The sequence below is a fragment of the Phascolarctos cinereus genome, unplaced genomic scaffold, assembly GCF_003287225.1.
Source record: "Phascolarctos cinereus isolate Bilbo 61053 unplaced genomic scaffold, phaCin_HiC Scaffold_4;HRSCAF=312, whole genome shotgun sequence".
In the NCBI taxonomy this organism is placed as follows: domain Eukaryota; kingdom Metazoa; phylum Chordata; class Mammalia; order Diprotodontia; family Phascolarctidae; genus Phascolarctos; species Phascolarctos cinereus.
Window position 1 is genome coordinate 64,571,084 of NW_027555847.1, and position 22,071 is coordinate 64,593,154.

The 22,071-nt window shown below is 43.4% G+C and overlaps 1 protein-coding gene across 4 annotated transcripts in view; it reads left to right on the plus strand.

The window, feature by feature from the left end:
* The window catches only part of FBLN2 (fibulin 2), a 215,087-nt gene extending 198,077 nt beyond the window's left edge, over positions 1 to 17,010 (plus strand). For all 4 annotated transcript variants that reach the window (XM_020981251.2, XM_020981255.2, XM_020981253.2 and 1 more), the window contains 7 exons: positions 889 to 1,032; positions 1,638 to 1,766; positions 3,203 to 3,328; positions 4,632 to 4,748; positions 5,856 to 5,984; positions 8,991 to 9,114; positions 10,795 to 17,010. In XM_020981251.2, the coding sequence (XP_020836910.1) occupies positions 889 to 1,032; positions 1,638 to 1,766; positions 3,203 to 3,328; positions 4,632 to 4,748; positions 5,856 to 5,984; positions 8,991 to 9,114; positions 10,795 to 11,152 (1,127 nt within the window). In that variant the 3' untranslated portion in view covers positions 11,153 to 17,010. The remainder of the gene's footprint in view (positions 1 to 888; positions 1,033 to 1,637; positions 1,767 to 3,202; positions 3,329 to 4,631; positions 4,749 to 5,855; positions 5,985 to 8,990; positions 9,115 to 10,794) is intronic.
* The last annotated feature ends 5,061 nt before the right edge of the window (positions 17,011 to 22,071 follow it).

The window sequence follows — 22,071 nt, forward strand, 5'->3', positions numbered from 1 at the left end:
CAGAGACTTGAATTCTACTCCCAACTGGTCACTTACCAGTTGTGTGACCTTGGGTCACTTCTCCTCTCTGATCCTCATCTGTACAATGAGAGGATTTCACCAGATCAGGGATTCTTCACTTTTTCCATCCATGAATTCCTCTGATACTCTAGGGAAGCCTGTGGATCCTTTCTCAGAATAATGGTTTTAATAGCCATAAAATTAAATGCATAGGATTGCAAAAGAAAGCAATTATTATTTAAATACAGACTGGAGACAAGAAAACTATGATCATGGATGATCTAACTGCTGGACTGAAAATTACAGTAATTTTAAGGTACTGAGGAACATCATTAACATTAGTAGATATCTACAACTATAATGTGATATGAAAATATTTGTGATTCCTACCAGTGCTAAATTTATGAGTATTGCTAATACTACTGTGGTTTGTTGCCTACATTCATAATTCAAGGAAATGCTAAATTTTAGTCAGAGGTTAGTGAAAATGAAGATGCAATTTTGTTTCCATCCAAGTTCATAGCCCCCCCTGAAAAGATCAGTGGACCTCAGGTTAAGAATTCCTACTCTAAACAATTTCTAAAGTCTTTTCCTGGTCTGATATTCCATATTTTGAGGTCCCTTCCAGCTCAATATTTTATATTCCAAAGTCCCTTCCAGCTCTGACATTTTGTTCCATTCCAGTTCTAATTTGTTTTCTAAGGTCTCTTCCAGTTCTAATTTTTTGTCCTAAGGTCCCATAAAACTCTGAAATTTTATTCTAATGTCCCTTCTAGCACTGGCATCCTATAAGTTAGGAGTCTTGGAATCAAAGCAAGACAACCAGCAAAAAGGCTGAATGAGTCATCTTAAGAACTGATGCCCAATATTCTGATTTTTCTTTTTCAGACATTAATGAATGCACTTCTCTTCCTGAGCCATGCAAGCCTGGATTCAATTGCATCAACACTGTTGGGTCCTACACTTGTCAGAGGAACCAGCTTCTGTGTACCCGGGGATACCATTCTAGCGAGGATGGGTCCAAGTGTGTGGGTAAGAAGCAGCCTTAGGCACATGCTCACCTACTTGTGGGCAGCAAGCATAGGAACTGTGTTTGGGGCCAGGAGAATCCTTGCCTGTGTCACATTTGGGAGGACTTTCAGGGAGTGACCTCATAGATGCCAACTTTTTGGGTTGATGTCCTAGCTAAGTAAATGTGAAGAATACAACTTGTCCTGGGTTGCGTGTTGTTGGCAAGAAAATCAAGAATCCTGCAGTATAGGAAAAGAGGCATTTTGTGTAGTGAAGGAGCAGTGGACAGGGAGACAAGAAACTGGGGTTTTGTTGGCTAACTGAATGGGAGACTGTGAGCAAGTCATTTGCCTTCTTTAGGGGTCTCCCCTTCCTTATCTGTACAATGAAGGGCTCACACAAGTTAATCACTAAGATTCCTTTTGCCCTAAAGTTTGAGTCTGAGAGTCTTGGCCACTCCAGACCCACCAGCTGGCCGTGAAGAGTGCCCAGATTAATCAGGAGAGGGAAGGTAAGGGCAAGAATTTGAATAACTGCTCCTTGACTTGATCAGAACAAAAGTAAGGGACCCTCTCCTGACTAGTGATGGCTGCCTCTAACCCATTCCCTGGGATTTGCTTTTCTAGATGTTGATGAATGTGAGACAGGTGTCCACCGGTGTGGCGAGGGCCAGGTATGCCACAACCTTCCTGGGACTTACCGCTGTGACTGCAAGATGGGCTATCAATATGATGCTTTCAGCAGATCCTGTGTTGGTATGTGAGATTCCAGAGAGTCACCGCCCTCCTCGCCCACACTTACTCTTCTCCTCTCTTACCTCTACAATGGGTGATGGGCCAGTGCCTGGCTCCCTTGAGAAAATGACATGATTATTGTACAGTCTAGTAGAAAGAGCATTGGATTTGAAGAATCAAGGGGCTCAGGTTTTAATCTTGTACTAGTTCATATCTGTGTAATATCGGGTAAGTCTTTTCTCTCTGGGCTTGTTTCTCTATCTGTAAAATGAAGGAATTGGACTACATGCTATCGAAGTTGTCTTCCAGCTCCAAAAGCTATCAGTTTAAATCATATCGGAAATGGTTCCATTTGCCACAACTCACCATTTACACTCAGAAATGGTTAAGAGACCAACTCACCAACCTTCATTCTTTCGAGCTCTGCTGAATAAAAGAGCAGCATGGTGCAATGGAGAGAGAGGAAGCTAGCATTTCTATAGTATCTTAAAGTTTGAAAAGTGCTTTTGCAAAATATGTCAGCTCATTTGAGAGCATAGGATTTGAACTAAAGAGAGGCCTGTGCTGAAATCTCTTCCAACTTCCCCTTTTCCAGAGGAGAAAACTGAGACTCAAAGAAGGGAAGTGAATTGCCCAAGGTCACACAGCTAGTAAGGAGTGGAACAAGTAATCTAATGGCAATCTTTCTACTCTAGATTCAGTCAGTGCTCCTTCCACTCTGCTCTACATTCCTTGTCTCCCTCCGTCTCTCCTCTCCAGCTCTGTTTCTCTCCATTTCCATTTCTGTCTCTCTGTCTCAGTATGTCTTTCTCTGTCTCTGTGTTTCTCACTCTCCTTCTCTCTTCCCCCTCTCACTATCTATCCATCCATCTCTCTATTATCTGTTGTATGTCTGTCTCTCTATCTCTCTATCTCTCCATTCATTCATCCATCTATCCATCTATCCATCTAGCTACTTATCTAACCATCCATCTCTCTATTATCTGTTGTCTATCTATCTATCTATCTATCTATCCATCCATCTATCTATCTACCTATCTTTCTTTCTTTCTTTCTATCTATCTATCTATCTATCTATCCATCCATCCATCATCTTTCTTTCTAATTCATTAGCTTGACATAGTCAATGAAGAGCCAATCTCGAAGACCTGGATTCAAGTTCCTCTCAGTTGTGTGACCTCAGGCAAGTCACATCTTCTCAGCCCTTTATAAATTCCAAAAAATTGCCAGTTTGCATTGGTAAGTGAGTATGCTCACCCAGAAGTTCCTTATACCTGTGAAACTGTGGGTCCAGTCCCTGATCCTGTTCCTATCTTCCCATCTGCTCTCTCTCTCTCTCTCTCTCTCTCTCTCTCTCTCTCTCTCTCTCTCTCTCTCTCTCTCTCTCTCTCTCTCTCTCTCTCTCTCATCTCCCAGTCTCACTGAGTCTGCCTGTTTTTCCTTGGCTTGGCCTACAGATGTAAATGAGTGTTGGAGCTATCCAGGACGCCTGTGCCAGCAAGCCTGTGAAAACACCCCTGGTTCTTACCGCTGCTCCTGCTCCTCTGGATTCCAGCTGGCCTTTGACGGAAAGCATTGTGAAGGTGCCTGCTAGCCTCTTCTTTCTTCCCCTGGTCTTTCTGCACACCTGGATAAAGGGCATGAGGATGTGGCATCTCAATCAATCCATCAATTAGTCAATCAACAAGCATTCATTAAGCATTTACTACATGCCAGGTCCCTGGGCTAACCTCTGAAGATAAAAAAAAAAGACAAATGTAATCCCTTCCATCAAGGAGCTCACATTCCAAAGAGGAACTGCTTAATATTAATATTGATGATGATGATGATAATAATAATAAGGATCTGCTTATTTTCCCTGAGACATAAGGGTAAAGCCATGTCTGTGCCTGTGTTGAGGGAATAGAGAGGAAAAAGGATAGAACTGGGCATTTTGGATATTTATTCATTCCCAGCTCCTTTCCTCTGCCAAGCAGTATAGTGCTATGATACTGGTAAAAACCCATAGTCCTCTTTCCCACTGCCTGGCTCAGCAAGAAGGACTGGCCAACACTTGGGACGAGGTCCATTTGTCCAAAAAGGGAGAGGTTGCCAGATTCAGGAATGTCACTCTCACCTCAGTTTTAGTCCCATATTAACTGAGCTCTTTACAACACAGATTTCAGTACTAAAGCTCTCAAGCCCTGGCCCCCAGTCCACTTGTTCCCTGAAGCTGACCTTGATAGAACGAAACTCTAGGGCAACATGAGCATTGAACTGGTGTTTTGGAGTACAGTGGAAAGAACAAGAGACTAGCTATCCTGGCTTGGCCAATAAAAAGCTTTGTGACCTGAGTCATAGTATGGGTATAATAGTAAATTACACAGTAAATGGGTAGAATAATACTTGGACTACTGTCCTCAAAGGGTCATTGTAACCTTTATAAACCTTAAAGCTAATGAAAATGTGCATTGTTATTAATAGTTGGTTCTCCCTTCCCATGGTAAAAGCCAATGCTTTTTCATAATGTGTCATAGTGACATTGGGTTAGAATCTTGTCAGTGAATCCATAAGCATTTATGGTATCATCTTCCTGATGTCATGGTCCTCTTCAAGAAGGAAGCACAGACTGCAATTTATTAAGTACCTACTATGTGTCTGCTACATACCTACACTGATTAAGTACCTACTATGTGTGCTAAGCCCTAGAGAATTAAAAAGAATCAAAAGGCAATGCCTGCCCTCAAGGAGCTCATAATCTAAATAACAAGCAAACAAAATTATACTGACAAGCTAGAAAGGTTAAAAAGGAAGTGGGGAAGAGCAGCCTGGGACCTGATTTCCCTTTTCCGAGTCTGTAACCTGTTGGTAAAGGCTGTCACTTGCTGCCTCCCCTCCCCGCTGCAGATGTGAATGAGTGCGAAAACAACCCTTGCAGCCAGGAATGTGCCAACGTCTATGGCTCCTACCAGTGCTACTGCCGGCAAGGCTACCAGCTCGCAGAGGATGGGCACGCGTGTAAAGGTGGGCTGTGTGTGCAGGGAGGGGCTGGGCATTAGGGGACAGTGGCCACTTGTCGCTTTTGTGTGCCCCTGTTTCCCCTTTTATCACTTTCTTCCATGTACCACTGGGGAGGGGGGGAATGGAGCAAGCTGCCCTCTGCCAGTTTTAGTACCCCTGGCAAACTAACAATGGTTTTTATACTACTAAATGTAATAAAACTTTATTTAAAAAATGTAAAAACCATTCTTAGCTCTCAGGCCAGACAGAAATAGGGCCATAGATCGTGCTTTAAACCCTTGACCTAAATCTGCCAAGTAATTCAGCACAGTGTAAGGGAGAGCCCTGATCTTAGAGTTACCTGTTCTGTGTTCAGATCCTGATTCTGTTTTCATTAATGGGATGATCTGTGACAAATTACTACAGGTCTTTGAATCTCAGGTTTTCCATCTGGAAAATGGGTAAGGGAGGGGAGTTGGATTAGATGTATCTCAGTTCTAAATGCTGTAGAACTCATCAAGAAAATTCACAAAATCAGAAAACTGGAGGGGATCCCTAGAGTCATCTGGCACATCCTCTTCCTTACTCACCCAATGGGTAATCATCCACAACATACAGTCCCCTCTAGTCTTCAAAGATGTTGGAAAGATGTAATGAGATTGAAAAGTAAAGCAGGAAGGCCAGATTTGGGGCAGCTAGGTGGTGCCAGGAGGACCTGAATTCAAACGTAGCCTTAGATACTCATTAACTATGTGATGCTGGGCAAGTCACTTAATCTGTCTGCCTCAGTTTTCTCATCTGGAAAATGGGGGTGATAATAATAGTACCTTCCTCCCAGCATTATTATGAAGATCAAATGAGGTAATATTTATAAAGAGTTTTGCAAACCTTAAAGACTACATATATACTAGTTGTTGTCATTAATTATTATAAATTATTAAAAATAAAGAATAAAATTACAACTAATCATAATAACTGGCTATGGTTTGGGGCACTAGGCTGTGAGAAGCATAGTATGGCATAGGGGGGTGGAGTGCTATTGTGATTCCCTGAGGGGAGGGATCAGTAGATTCCTCTATTAACGACTCCTCAAGCTCCCTGCTGAATGTTGCTTTCTGCTCTTTTCCTCAGACATTGATGAGTGCACCCAAAGTGCTGGCATCCTCTGTACCTTCCGTTGCGTCAATGTCCCTGGCAGTTACCAATGTGCCTGTCCTGAGCAGGGCTACACCATGATGGCCAATGGCCGGACCTGCAGAGGTGAGTAAGAGGCTGGAATCTCCCTTTCCAGGGAGAGGAGATGGGGATCCCTAGCAAGCAGAGGGCACTTCCGACCAGTCCTGTCATGATCAAAGGTAGTTTTCCACTTAATTCTTTCCCTGTGTCCACATCTCTGCCGGTCACTGCCAGGGAAAATAGGAGAAGTAAGAAGTAGAGACATGTTTCTCATTTTCTCCTTGCTTTTTGAAGAATGGCAAAGGGGATGGTGTGGGCATGGATCAAAACAGACAGCTGTGCTGATCCTTCCTGTTCTGTGGAATCTGTGGTTCTGACTCTCTTACGCTCAGACCTCTTCATGCAGGACCTATCTGAGGGATCTCACCAGGCCACCAACTCCAAATGGTCCAGGCAGCACCAAAGCCCTCCACCTAGGGACTTCCAAGAGGGAAGCTCTGGGAATGTTTCAAGCGTCTGGGTTAAGTTTATTGTGAGCACCGCTGGATTTAGGTCCCAGTGTGCCAGGGTCTCTGTTTCGTGGGTGGCATTTTCCTGTCTTCTATCAAAGTCTTCCTAATTCAGCTGATGGATGACTTCCACAAGTGATCTGAAGGCCAGGGGAACATGTCTGGGGCTCAGACTCACAGTCAGAGAGAAACAGGCCTGAGTCTGGCTCTTGGTCTGGTGGGTTCAATAACATGACAATCACAGAAACCACTAAGCCCCTGAAGGAATAGAGGAAGGAGTTGCGTTTGGGGGGCAAGTAATTAAACCTCTCAACCCCAGTTTCCTCTAAAATGAGGTGATCTCCACGTCTCCTTCCAATGTAAAGTTCCACAAACCTGAGAAGAGGAGAAAATCCTAGTCCTAATTTTCTCGTCTTGCTGCGGCTGCCGTCACCCACTCCACTACCTCTTCCTCTGCCAGGAAGCCCATCAGGGTGCATTCCTTTCAGTCCCACTTAAGCTGCTGCTTTTGACCTTCTTGACTTCGTGGTCGATGCAGAGGAAGCCCGTCAGGAATGCTGGTGGACTGGGCCCATTAGCTCATCGCTGTTGGCAGCATCCTTTTCCATCACAGAGATGGACGTTCCCTGTGGGGCTTTGTAAAACCTCTGAGAAGAGCCAAGGCAGCCATGTCTCGAGCTGGACCCTGACCTATCCATGCCCTCATCTCCTTTTCAAACTTCCTCTTGTGTTACTAATGGCGTTTCCAGAGAAATGAGCTCTTTCTTTCCAAGAACTAATTTCCTCCTGTTATACCTGCTCTACAGTAGGAGGGGAGGGGGGTCAGAATTAGCCATTTGGGGTCAGATCCCAGAACGTTCCACCTGCTGAGGATGATAATGGAATTTACCTGCTATAGGTAAGTGGTCGAAGTGTCCCCCAGGGGAGCAGAGGATTCGTGCCACCCCAGCTGTTCTAGTGTGAGCCCTTTGCCCTCAACTTGAGCCCCTGGGGACAGGGCTTTGCTGAGTTCAAGTCATGCAAGGGTGGCTCCCAATCCTAAGCATGATATAAGTGGAAAGAAACCTGATTAGGCTTGGGCATCCAAAGGATTGGGTTCAAGTCCTGGTTTCTGCCCAAACACCTTCCATTTACTAGCTACAACAAAGGAGATGTTGTATGTTAAAGCACTTTGTGAATTCGAAGATCTATATAAATACCAATTGTTATGGTTGTTGTAATTCCCAACTTAAAAATGAAGAAATTGAAGCTCAGATATGTGAGGAGACTTAGTTAGCTGAGGTCATATTTCTAAGCCTCATTTTCCTCATCTATGAAATGAGGTTGATATTAACAGTGATGCCTGACATACATATGTGCTTTAAAGTCTGTAAAGTCCATTTCCATATGTTTTATTATTTGCACCTCCCAACAGCACCAGGGAGTAGGTTTTTTGCATATTAGTGTAAAGTCCTGCCTGAAGGCTATAAAGACATCAAGGCTTCAGTAGTCTCCTTTTACAGATGAGGAAACAGGCTGAGAGAGATCACATGACTTGCTCGTGGTCACACAGCAAGTAAGTGGAAGAGGCAGGATTAGCTCTCCTGACCCACAGACTTGCTGGGTCACATCATGGATGTGAATGCCCTTTGGTGCTCAAGTGAGAAACACAATTCAGCAGCTTTTGTAAGCACTAATCTGAGGACGAGACTGTCTGTCACCATATAGAACCAATGGACATACGTTCTTTCACCCTTCCTATCTGACCCTTTGGAAGCCTATGCTATAGGATAACAGCGCAGACCATACAGATATGGATAGATGGACCAAACAACTGGTAAATAATGGCTAATACCCACCACCCCTGTCTCACCCTGGGCTGGAGGCTGGGTCCTAGACTGGACAGTGAAGCCTTGTGAACGTCTTTGCACTAATCGCGCCCTTAACTCTAGGAATAATGGGAAAGGTCAGCGTGGCCTGAGAGTGGCTAGTGTGCGTTTAAATTTATGGGACTTGGCTGAAATTGAATTGCAGTCTAACAGCCTGATGGCCTATCTACAGCTTGCAAATCACTCATAAAATCCAGCTGCTAAATCCTTGGCTTCTCCACCTTTAACACTGGCGTGTAAGAGCTCTCTTTAACGATAATATTAAAGAGTCTTCCATCTGTTCCCAGTGCCAAGAATACTGAGTCTCTATTTGATAGCATGCATTGTGAAAGGCAGAGTAGATAGAGTCAGGAAGACCTAAGTTCGAGGCTGGCCTCTGTTACACACTAGTGATAAGGGGCAAAATTTCTTACCCTCCAAGTGCTCTAGGCAACTCTCTCAGGCTATGCTTTTAGGGATGAATTACCAATCCGCATTGGTAGAGGGGGTTGCCCACACTGATGAAAACCTCAGATCTGGTCAAAAAGGGGAGCAGGGGGGAAATTGCAGAATAACATTTTGACTTCTTTGGTCCCCCATGTGTCTACCCATGTGTAATTTTTTTTTTCTGGTCACTGCTCATGTTTGGACCTGGTCACCATTTATAGCTCTAAGCTCTCAGGTGTTCTTAATTCTCATGGCCCATCAATCTCCTTCTCTATGTTTTCTGGCAGATTTGGATGAGTGCACTCTGGGCACTCACAACTGCTCGGCGGCTGAAACTTGTTACAACATCCAGGGCAGCTTTCGGTGCCTGCTGTTTGAGTGTCCACCAAACTACAGAAAAGTCTCAGACATGTAAGTCCCCTCACCCTCCTCCAGGGGATGTGCCTCCTCTCCCCTGATCCAAGCGGAAGCTGTTCAATCGTGCTCGCCACTCCTCTCTAGCCATTGCTTTCAATGATGTTGGACAGATGGAACAATTTGAAAAAAGTGATCACTTGTGCTGAGTTTCCCATGGGATAGGATAGGGCCCCACTCTCTAAAGAGAAGGTCTATGGCTTTCTTTTCTTTCAAAAGTGCCCAGTAATACAGCCCTAACTGTTTTTTACTGTAGTTGTCTTGGGACTCTGTCCACATCTCTCCTTACCTGGGCCCTCATCACTCCTTTTTTGGAGCCCTTCCCCATTGACAACATTGAGCCCTATTTGGGTATTGGAGGGGATGCTATGAGACCAGAAATCACAAGGGATAGTTACTCAGCTGACCCTCAGACAAGGACCAGGGTGGGGCACATGGAAGATGGAAGACAGATGGAGTTGGTAAGGAAGGGATGGAAAGAAGTGATTGCCACACAATGCTAATGTCTCCCCTGGAAGCTGTGCTTTCTGGGATAACCCTTGAAATGAAGAAGTGGTGGGGCAGCTAGATGGTACAGTGGATAGAGCACTGGCCCTGAAGTCTGCGGACCTGAGTTCAAATCCGGCCTCAGACCAAACACTTGACACTTACTAGCTGTGTGACCCTGGGCAGGTCACTTAGCCCCAACTGCCTAAAAAAAAAAAATGAAGAAGTGGTGTGAGATAATAGTAATACCTGGAATCGATGTAGCATTTAAAGGTTTATAAAACATTGTATTTACATGATCTCATTTGAACATTAAAACAGCCCTGTGAGGGAAGTGCTATTATTTTCATTCCCATTTTGTGATGAAGAACTGAGACTCAAGGGAAAGAGGGTTAGATTTGGCCTCAAGGTATATGAGTTCTTCTCCTACCCACTAGCTGTCATTTACCCTATAAGCTTTGGTTTCCTCCTCTGTAAAATAAGCAAATGATATGCTACTACTACTACTACTAATAATAGTAATAGGTAACATTTATATGGCACTTACTATGTGCCAGGTACCACACTAAGTGCTTTATAAATATTATCTTGTTTGCTCCTCACAATAACCCTAGGTGGTAGGTGCTATTATTATCCCCATTTTACAGATAAGGAAGCTGACTGCAAACAAAGGTGAAATGACTTGCCCAGGGTAACACAGCTTCATTGTTGTTCAGTCATGCCTGACTCTTCTTGACCCCATTTGAGGTTTTCTTGGCAAAGGTACTGGAGTAGTTTGCCATTTCCTTTCCAGCTCATTTTACAAATGAGGAAACTGAGGCAAATAGGGTTAAGTGACTTGCCCAAGGTCACAAAGCAAGTGTCTGAGGCCAGATTTGAACTCAGGTCTCCCTGACCCCAGGCCCTGCACTCTGTCTACCTAACCACCCATACCTAACTCCCAAGGTGATTAAAGGAAAAGCATTCTAGAAAAGAGACAGTACTGCACTGATTCTAGAGTCAATTCTAGAGCCTGACCTCTCCAGGTTTCAGTTTCCTCATCTACAAAATGGGAGGAGAATAGATTAGGTGTTTCTGGCTGCCTTTTTAGCTCTAAATCCTTTATTTAGAATGGTGGAATTCATCCCAACATTGGCACTGTCATCACCCTCCTCTTCCTGCTCTTCCTCTATTTCCCACTGTCATTTGTAGGAGATGTGAACGGACCAGCTGCTTCAACTTCCTGGATTGTCAGAACACCCCGGTGCGGATCACCTACTACCAGCTCAATTTCCAAACCAACATTGTGGTGCCTGCTCACATCTTCCGCATTGGCCCCTCCCCAGCCTATACTGGTGACAATATCATCTTGACCATTACAAAAGGAAATGAGGAAAATTACTTTAGCGCCCAGAAGCTCAACCCCTATACAGGGGTCGTCTACATTCAGAGGCCAGTCAAGGAGCCACAAGACTTCCTTCTAGATGTCGAAATGAAACTCTGGCGCCAGGGGACCTACACCACTTTCCTGGCCAAAATCTACATTTTCATCACAGCCCATACTTTCTGAGGCAGGCAGGGGTGAACGTTGGGACTGGCCATGCTCTGCTCTTTGTTCACTCTACCAAAGCCTAATTAGTCCTGGGGAAGTGGCTTTCACTGTATCCGGCACCTCTATTATTTTTCTATTGTTGCTTATTATTTTGTAAATTAACTTAATTTTTACCTACTTGTTTCTTCTCTAATTTGTTGAATTTTCCACTTAAAGCTGTGCTAGAGAACAAGTCTGTAGACATGAAGTTCAGTGACATCTTTAGCAGAGAAGGCAAGAGAATAGAAGTTGGTGGCTAAGCACATCATTTTATTGACAAACTAGAGTGTGTCCAATAAAGGTGGTGTGAGGGACACCTGACCACTGTGTATGAGGAGCAATTGAAGGACCTGGGGATGCGTAACCTAGGGAAGAAAAGGTTTAGGGCCTTTTTTTTTTTTTACAAGGGTTACCATATGGGAAAGGGAGCAGCTAGTCTTCACCCCTAGTGAGGGAACTAGAACCAACAGGGAGTAGTTACAAGATGGCAGCCTTCAGCCCAACCTGAGAAAGAACTTCCTGGTGCCTGGTGTCCAAAAGTGGAATGGACTACCTGGTGAAGCAGTGAGTTCCCTGTCACTATAAGCATTCAAATAGATGTGAAATGGCTCATTTGCTATGAATGGTGTAGTGGGGGTTTATGCCATTAGAAGGGAGTTGGACTAGTTGACTTCTAATTTCCCTCCTATAATTCCATATCCAGAGTGAAAGAAATAGCTTATTAAATGAATTTTGATTCTGCTTATATAGCCTAATCTCCAAACTAAATTGTTGTTTAAATGGGTCTTGATTACACCCTTCATTGCTGAAGCTGTCTGAATTTGACAAGTATATTTTATTTTCATAAAATTTCCATTTCATACCATGGAGCCATATTTTTACCAATACCTGAATGTGCTTACTCTAACTCTGATCAAGACCTTAAAGACTCATTTAAATGGATAATTAGCTTTGACAACAGCAGTGTAAGCAAAAGTCAAAGCCATGAGTTTTCTAAGTACTCTATTAAGACACTTGCACACGAGTCACAGAATCCATTATTGGCCCAGTCCAACAAGATTATATTAAGCACCTCCTATATGCAAGGCACTGCATGGCACTAGGAATACAAAAACAAACAAAAAAATACTCAGGGAGTTTACATTCTGATGCCATATATGGCCAAGATTTAAAAGAATCAGGATTTGCATAACTGGAATCAGGCAGTGTGCCCAAAGTAAATGACCAGCCTTTACCTCTCTTCCCCAGGGTAGGTTTGCCTAGGACCCTGATCATGGCGGGAGGTATATAAACTTGTATTCTTTTCAGATGTTGGGCCTTGATATTTGAGGACATAAAGATTCCAAGTCTGCCCCTACTAGGACTTTCACTGGAATTTATCAACCTTAGGCCTGTCAACCAGACAGGAAGATCAATCCAGCCCCAGAATAACAGCATGTCCAATTGCATTGCCCTAGATGGGCTATGGCCCAAGTCCCAGGTAGCCTGGTTCTGTCACCATGTGTGAGAGAAGACCAGAGGAGATGGGAATCACCTCCAACAAAGTTCTGGAAGATGAGGGAGGAGAAGAGGAAAAAGATAAGGATGATGTGTTAGAAAATAGCTGGGGGATATTTTGACCTCAAACAGGATAAGTGAAAATTATTTATAAAGTTGATAGATATGTAATATGCTTTTACATACATACTTTTGTATAGACCACTATATATGCAAGTATATGTTCCACTATATATGCATAGAAGATTAGACTTATTCTCCATGGCTCCAGGAAATAGAACTGAGACCACTCTGTAGAAGTTGGAGGGAAACATATTGGATAAATATAACTGTGAAACAATGAGTTTGATCCAATTCGACATTTGTTAAGTATATACTCTATGTAAAGTCATAGGCTCATAGACTTGGGGATGGATGGACCTTAGAAGCCATCTAGGCCCCTCACTCCACCCCATTTGACTAAGGAGGAGCTAAGATCCAGAAGAGAGAGTCAGCATGACACAATACATGAAGTCAAGAAGACCTGGGTTCATATCCTACCTCTGACTCAAGCTAGCTGTGTGATTAGGGGTGAATGGCAGCCTCTCGGTGCCCCCGGACAATCTCTGGGTTTGAGGCAAGTTGCCAGCTACAGGTCTGCTTCCAACAACCAATGAATAAGCATTTATTAAGTCCTTGCTACACACCAGGCATGATTCTAAGCAGTGGGGATAAAAAAGAAAGGCAAAAACAATTCCTGCCTTCAAGAAGCTCACTAATGCTAATGGGAGGAAACAATGTATAGGTAGGTACCTGCAAGACACATACAAGAAAACAATGTGTAAATAGTCAGGTACTGACCAGATAGATGGTAACAGAGAAAGTTTCCACAACAGGAATCATCCATATTGATGAAATCTGAGGTCAAGACAAAATCAGATGTGCTAGGCACGGAGGCTATAGAGACAAAATGGGCGACAGTCCCTGTACTCAAGGAATTTGCATTCCGTGGACCTTTTGTAATAAACATTTATTAGTCCCTAGCATGAGCAGAGCATTGTGAGAGATACAGGGAAGTTAAAAGGTCTAGACAAGCCACATTCCTGCCTCCAGGTAACTTGCTGTCTACTAAAAGGATTAGACACCAAAACCAATAACTGTAAGACATAATATTATTCATGCACTGGAGAGGTGGAAAACCAATGTCAGAAGCAGCTTTCTAATAGAACTTCGTGAATGGAGTGGGCTGCCTTAGGAATTTCTCCATCAATGGAGGCCTTCAAGCACACGCTGAGGTCTCTGGTTGGGGATGTTGCAGAGAGGCATTGGGTAAGGATGGGACTAGGGGTAGCTTCCAACTTTCTGGTTCCACGTGTTTATACATATTCAATATACTTATGTTCACATAAATACCTGCATGCACGAAACTATACCTCTAAACCCTTAAGTTCAGCAAACAGTAAGTGACTTATGTACATATATGCATATATATTCATGCAGAGTCAGAGGATAATGAGAATTAGCTGGAAAGACCCTTAGAGATCTAATCTAATCCCCCTATTTCACAGACAAGGAAATTGAGGGTCAGAGAGATGAATGACTTGACCAAGGACACACAGGTAGTAAAGTTGAGATTTGAAACCAGGTCTTCTAGCTCCAAATCATGGATGTATACATATACTCATATACACACATACATACACATACATGCACATATACATGTACATTATCATAGTGTAGTGAATAGAGTTAGGATGACATGGATTCAAATACTTCTTCTCCTATTAACTAGTAGAATGGTATAGTTGACAGGACATCAGACTTGGAGGCAGAAAGACCTAGGGTGAAGACCCTTCTTGGATGCTTACTAACCATGAGACCCAAGGCAAAGCACTTAGCTTCCTTGTACCCATTCCCTCCTCTGTAAAATGAGGGGCTTAAAACAATGGCCTTTTTTTCCCTTTCAACTCTGAATTTACGATCCTCTGAAAAGTCATTGAATCTCTGTGATTCTCTGTTTCTTCATCAGTAAAAAGGGGGAGCACAATACCCGTGGAACCTCCCTGACAGAGCCGATGTGAGGCTCAAGTGAGATAGTGCATTTAAATCACTCTGCAGACTATTACAGATGGATGTCCGATAGCTCTAATGTGTTAGAACAGCCCAGTTGAAGGGATGGGGCGTCACGTTCTTGAGAAAAACCTTAAGAATTAAAGCTGAAGATTTATTTCCTTACATCATGTATCTAGAAAGGAACTCAGCGATCATTGAGTCCAACCCTCTAATTTTACAGTTGAGGAAACTGAAGCTCAGGAAAGTTCAATTACTTGCCCAAGATTATACAGATAGTAAGTAGCAGAGCCCCAGCGTACAATTCTGTAGGAAACCGCGCCCCCTCTTTAAATTATTGCATTGTCTCAGCACTCCCTGCCTCACAAACTGGACTTTTCTTTGGTTCTCTATGAAAGGAGAAGGGGGTTAAGCCTTGTAGCTGAGGGGCACCCAGGAAGGAATATGAAGAGGCAAGCATTAGGATTATCTGTGGCTTCTGTTCCAGGCTTATCTGCCACAGGCCTCCTCATTCTGCTAAGTATTTGCAATGGCAGCCTAGGGCAATCTGGGCCTTGGACATCACTTTATTCTTGGGGCATTGGAAGGTAATGTGATGGTCTATGTGTCTCATCAACTCTCCTACAAGATTTTGGATGTGAGCAGACAGTACTCTAGTTAGACCCATCCAACCACACATCTGACCACTATCATCCTTGTTTGTACGGTGGAGCTCACACTGTCAATAACACCTATATGGAAAGAGAATTGTCCATAAGATGCTCCAATGCCTTCACCACTGGTGATAAGCCACAGAAACTCCATACATACAAACATGTGTACACATATGGACAAAAATTTCAAATTCGGGTATCTTATTTGGGGATTCCTCTGATCTGGATCCCATGGGAAAAAATCATAATGGCTTTTCTCCTGGGCCTGAAGAAGTTATGTTCAGCCTTGGGCATGAATCCAAAGTGACTCTAACACTGTCATTGTAGCATCAAATTTAAAGCTGAACAGGCATTAAGAGGTCAAAATTTTGTAGACTAACCCTCTCACTTTACAGATAATAATTATAGTTACCATATAAATGGCTTTAAGGTTTGCAAAACACTTTACGCATGCTATCTCATTGAAGCCTCACAATAATTCCTTGTGGTAGCTGCTATTGTTATTTCCCTTTTACACTCAAGGAAACTGAGGTTGAAAGGCTAAATAATTTGTACAGGGTCAGACAGATAATACATTTCTGAGGCAAAATTTGAATTCCCATCTTCCTGACTCCAAGTCTAGCACTTTGTTCACTATCAGACCAGAGAGGTTAATTTAATTAATTAATTAATTAGTAGGTTAATCTTTTCCAAGATCACCCAGGTAGTAAGTGGCAGAGCTAGAATTTGAACCCAGGTCCTCTGGTTCTAAACTCAGCAGTCTTTGCATCCTCCATGTTGCCTTCCTAAGATCTTCAAAAATATGCAACAATCGGTGGCTACAGTACCAGAGTTCTAAAAGACATTCTCGTCATTTATGCACACTTGGCCGCGAAGAATCAGCTGCTTAAAGAGGCAGCCAGGGTACTGTGAGCCAGGCTCCCCTTTCTGGTTCTGGCCTTTCTTCCATTCCTACACTGAAGACCAGAGGACCTCCTCATATCCATCTGGAATTGCTATGCTAGGGAAAGATTTCCATCAGCATTATGGGATGATTAAGTGGCCTGGCCTCCAGCACTCCAGCAAATCTGCTCCACTGGAGAATCAATGGACAAGTCAGTCCTTTGTCACTTGGATACCCTGTGGCAACATGATCCTCCAGGAGTTCTGAGCCCTTCCTTGTCATCTTTCTGCCATGAGGGATGGAAAAATCAAGTGGAGGAAGAGCAAGAAACCCCTTGGAAAAGCCAAATGACTGCAATTCCAGAAGCTATGGGCTCTCTGATTCGTACACTGCTTTGAAGAGACATCACCAGCACCCTGCTGAAGGGAAAAGGATATCTCCCAAAGCACCTGGGCAACTAATCTCTCTTTGGTAAAGTCTCACTTCCCAGACTCTCCTGGTTAACCAGAACAGTCTTCTTTTCAATCAACTATAACCTCTTCTTCCCAAGTGAGGATGCTTGCAGGGGCTCTTGCCCTGGAAAAGAGCCCACACTGGTTTCCTACTCTCAAGTCTCCTTCCCTCCAAGATATTATTAGCCAAAGGAGCAATGCCACCAAGTCCCTCCCCTATCCTCTGCGAACTCCTAGAAACCTAAAGGCTTTTGTAAACCCTCTTCTTTATGTTGTTTCTCAATAAATGCTATCACCAGGGCATTCTTGAGGTTGTGCTTATCTGTACTGTTTAGAGGTCAACCTTCTGCACCTTAAGATTTAATAACGTAACAGGCCTGGGAAGATTTGGAAGAAACTGGGAGCAGGGCGGGCTTAGCGTGTATGCTGAGGAGGGCAGAGGCAGAAAACCATCATGGTTTCTGCTTTAGAAGCCTAAAGGTTCATTGGCTCACAGATTTAGAGCTGGTTGCATTTTCAGAATCTGACATTCAATATACAGAAATCCCCTTTACATACTCCCTGACAAGTAATCATTGGCCTCTATTTAAAGAGCTCCATAAGATGCCAAGGCAGCCCATGGCCCTTTGGGACAGCTGTAATAATGATGAGGAAGTCTTTCTGTCTCCCAAGGTGATATTGAGCTCTCTTCAGTCCAATCTGTACCCTTTGTTCTAGTTCTGGCAAATAGACCAGCTCTAATGTCTTTTCAGATATGCTAAAAGAGCTGTCTTGCTCCAAACCTGATCTCCCAGTCTTCTCTACTCTGGGTTAAACACCCTAACTTACTTCAAACGATCGTCACATGAAATTGTTTTGAGTCCATTTCCCTCCACCACCTTGAGACATATTTCAGTCTGCCAATATCCTTCCTTTAGCATGGTCATGATCACACATCTCTTCTGCTAAGAACATGAGACTCCAATGTGTCTTTATAACAGCTGGAGGTGTCCAATAATGGATTAAGCTATCTCGGAAGTGAGTTCCTTGTTACAGGATAGGTTCAAGAAGAGGCCAGATAATCATGGAAATGGTACTATAGAAGAAGAGATCACTGCATGGTGGTAGGAGGGTGGATGAGATCAGAGATAGAGCTGGAAAGAACTGGAGATCATCAAGCCTAACCCTTTCCCCCTTTTTGGAGATGAAGAAACTAAATTATCATGAGGTTAAGTGACTTGAGCACAATGAGTACATATCTGAGGCAGGACTTAAATCCATATCCTCCTGACTCCAAGAGCCAAGATTTGTGATCCTGTAAGGTTATTCTGTTTTCTGGCTCACAGGTAAAAGGCAGTTGTGGTTGGCGCACACAGGAAATGTGGCTCTTCTGCTCCTCTAGCCAAAGGAAAAGAGCAGTTTGAGGTATCATAGGATGAGAGATTTAGCATTAGAAGGACTTTAGAGTTTATTTAGTCCACCCTCCCATCTTTTACAGATGAGGAAACTGAGACCCAAAGAAATTAAGTGATCTGCCCAAAGAATAGGAATAGTAGCACAGGCAAGAGTAGCACAGAAAGGATTTGACCTCAGGGCCTTTGATGCCAAATCAGGAGCTCTTCCAAACTGTCTTCATTATCAGTGAGTTGGGAAGAGTTAGGAAGCTTCCTGTAAACTGGTTGTAGGGGCAGCTAGGTAGCATAATGGATAGAGCACTGGCCCTGGAGTCAGGAGGACCTGAGTTCAAATCTGGCCTCAGACACTAGCTGTGTGACCCCGGGCAAGTCACTTAACTCCATTGCCTAGCAAAAACAAAACAAAAATAAAGTAAATTAAATTGGTTGCTTATTTGTGTGTGATACCAGGCTAGGCATGGCACAGCATGTCATCCCATCTAGGAGACATGGCCCTTCCCCTCAGGGAGTTGGCAGCATAGACCATGCAGAGCCAGCAGTCTCCAGAATGTCAGGGATGGTTTGCATCCAGGCAGTTTTACACATGAGATAGAGAAGATAGAGCTTACATAGGTGATAGATCCCATGATCCATCAGGAAGGGCATGGAAGAGAGGGGCCCTTCACTTTTGCTCAATCACACAACATGGGTAAGAACATCCAAAAAGCCATCATTGGGTTCTTGGCAGTCCCTCCTCTGGTGCGTATTATGGCCCCCCGTGCCTTGGTGAGTGTGGAAAAAAAAAAGTAGCTGCCTTGTGGCCAAATGCCCAATGATTAACCTCTATGTGCTTAGCCAGGTTGGCCCTAGGTAAACAGGCAGAGTATATCTCACTGGTACCATCGTTGAAGTCTTTACACACTGGTAGAAACCATCAGAGGTTGTGTTCTTTGGTCGTGGTCCTTGAGAAGTCACAGTCACCGCTAGACCTGTATGAGTCACCAGAGGAGGACTTTAGTGGAAGAATACATGTACACCCTCGACAAAATCACCTAAACTAGTGCCTGATGTCTCTTTCTGCTCAGAAGCTGTATGTCTTAGAAAACACCTGGGTGGTAGAGAAACAGTCATCCAATGACCAGGGCCCTAAGTGGTACAGTCTGAGATTTCTTAGGCCTGGGGCAAGCCTTCCAAGTGTATGTGTGCTGGCAGGTACAAAGGCCTAGACAGAGAGAGGAAATCCTAGCCGGATATGCTTCCCATTCTCAGAAGCCCCAGGTTCCAACAAAACCCACCCAAATCTCAACTGGTTTCCCCTTTCACTTCCTGGAGTTTCTGTAAGAGCTATGTACTGTGTACTACTTTGTAAGAGGCCAAGTACTAAGGGACGGCCCTCGTTTCTCATCCCTCTGTCCCTTCTCCACGAGGTTTTCCTATTTCAGTAATGGGCCCAAACTGCAGATCTTCTGGTATGAAGATCACTGCTATCAGGCCCTGCCTGGCTACAAAGATGCCCAGGTTCCCCTAGCCTCTCTGACCTATCTATCCCTTCCAGGCTGCTGGTTGGCAACAGAAGGGCAACACTGGGTTCTCCTGACCTAGGATCACCAAGAGCTTCTACTCCAATTGAGAGACCAGTGGATAGAGTTCTGATTTACTATGACTCTGGGGAGGAAAGAGCAGATTGAGAGAGTAGAGGAGGAGGAATGCAGGAATGGAGTCAGATCTGGTTAAAAAAAACAACAAGTCTTTATGAGTATGGTATAGTGGGTAGAAAGAACACTGATTCTGGAGGCAGAGAAGATCTAGGTTCAAATTCTGCTTTCAGTGTTGTGTACCTCTGAGATCTTGCACAAGTCGCTTAACTTTTATGTGTCTCGATGTCCTTATCTCTAAAATGAGGGGGTTGTATCATATGGTTGTTGAGTCTCCTTGCAGCTCCAGATTCATGATTCGGTGGTCTTACAGATCTCTGTAAGTTGGACTTTCTGAGGGCTTGCATCTCATTTGACTTTGCTCTCTTGTTCAATGAGGAAAGTTGGTGTCCATGCAGAGGCACCCTGGCACTCTGAGAGGAAAGACTTTGCATCCCTATAAAGCCCCATCTCCCTGACTCTAATCTTCTCCCCCTATTAGAATATAAGCATTCCACCATAGTACAGTTCCTCTTATTTGCTCAAATGCAGCTATTTGTCTAGGTTTCCCTTGATTTCTGTGTTTGTATTTCAAAGTTTCTACTCAGCTCTGGTCTTTTCATCAGGAAAGTTTGAAAGACCTATATTCCATTAAAGGTTCATGTTTTTTCTGCTTGTAGAATATCACTCTCTTGTAGGATAAGTTGTTACTGGTTCTAAGCATTTGTCTTTGCCCTTTTTGAATATTGTATTCCAAGATCTCCTCTTTCAGAGTAATCATTTTGTGTGATCCTTACTCTTATTCTTCCTTCTGATTGCTTAGAGCATGTTTTCATTGGACATAGAAGCTCTAGATTTTGGACCTAGAAGATTTCATTGGACCTAGAAGATTTTGACTATAACATGCCTGAGAATTTTCATTATTGAATTTTTCCAGGTGCTAACCAGTGAATTCTTTCCATTTTTACTCTGTTACCTTATTCTAATAGATCTGGGCATTTTTAATTTACGATTTCTTGAAATGTAGGATGGGAAGGTTGGTTTTGTTTTAATCATGGTTTTCAGGGAGTCTGTTGATTCTTAAATGATCAGTCCTTAATCTGTTGCCAGGTCAATTGTTTTTGATAGTTGTAATTGCACATTGTCTTCTATTTCTAAAAATGTTTTACTTTTTGGCTTAATGGTTCTTGTTTTCTTACAGATTCATTAAGTTCTATTGGCTTTATTCTAATTTTCAGGGAACTTGTTGGTTGATGTTTCTTCTTTCTGTTCTAAGTTAATGCTTCTCCTAATTCTTTCCTCCAGAGCTCTATTTCATTTATGTTTTCATTTTTTTTTAATCTCATTTCCTTTCTTTCCATTAGACATGTAGTTCTTGTGGCCGAGCCATCTTTATTCTGAGATCCTGCTTGTAATTGTTGGCAGCTACTTGCTTCTTCTGGCTTTATGTCTTGGGCTTCTCTTGAGCCATAATATTTCTCCATAGTGTTCAATGTCTTCTTCTATTTACTCTTATCTCTAGTCTCGATTCCTGATTTGAGTCTTTGTGCCAGGGCCAGGCTGTACTCCCTCCCACACTCTTGGCTGTGATAGTCAAGCCCTGTTTGCTCCTGACATTTCCCAGTCTCATGATGCTGGCTTCTATCTCCCCTGATGTGTCTGCATTCAGAGACCTGGCACATTCCAGGCCCCCTGGCCCTTTGGAGTATCTCCTGTCAGAGCTGCAGACTTCTGGCCCCACTGAAATGTCTTGCTTAAAGCATGGCTGGCTCCCAACCCTAAATCCACAAGCAGAGCACCACAGATTTCTGAAACCACCCCACCCTATAGCTCCTCATCACAGCACTCTGAGATTTCTTCCTCTCCTCACTCCCAGTCCCCAGGAAGAGAGCAGGTACCCCCAGAGTATCTCTGATCAATGTGCTGGCAAGCTTCTGCTCTGAGCTTGTGCTGGCTTCCTTGGCAAAACCCCTCTTCCAGTTCCCCAAAAGCCCCCAAAGCTATCTTTTTGTGTAGCCATGGGCTGGATAAAGGAGTTTCTGGATTTATCTATGTGGATTTCTTGATTGTTATCTGATCTGGTGCTTTTTTAGATCTTTTCTGGTGTCTATGAGGGAACACTGGGCTTTTCTACAACCTTTCATGCCGCCACCTTAATTGGAATCTGGAAACGAGATTCTAGTTTGTCTCATAACTGCTCCAAATGGCCATAAGAAACTTACAATGGATCTATCATCCATGAATTTATCCATATTAAACTATTAACATTTTTAGGTTGTACCAACTTGATGGAGGAATGAGCTGCATAAATTTCTTCCTGAATTTGTGAAGACTCATTTAATTTGCTCTTATTCTCC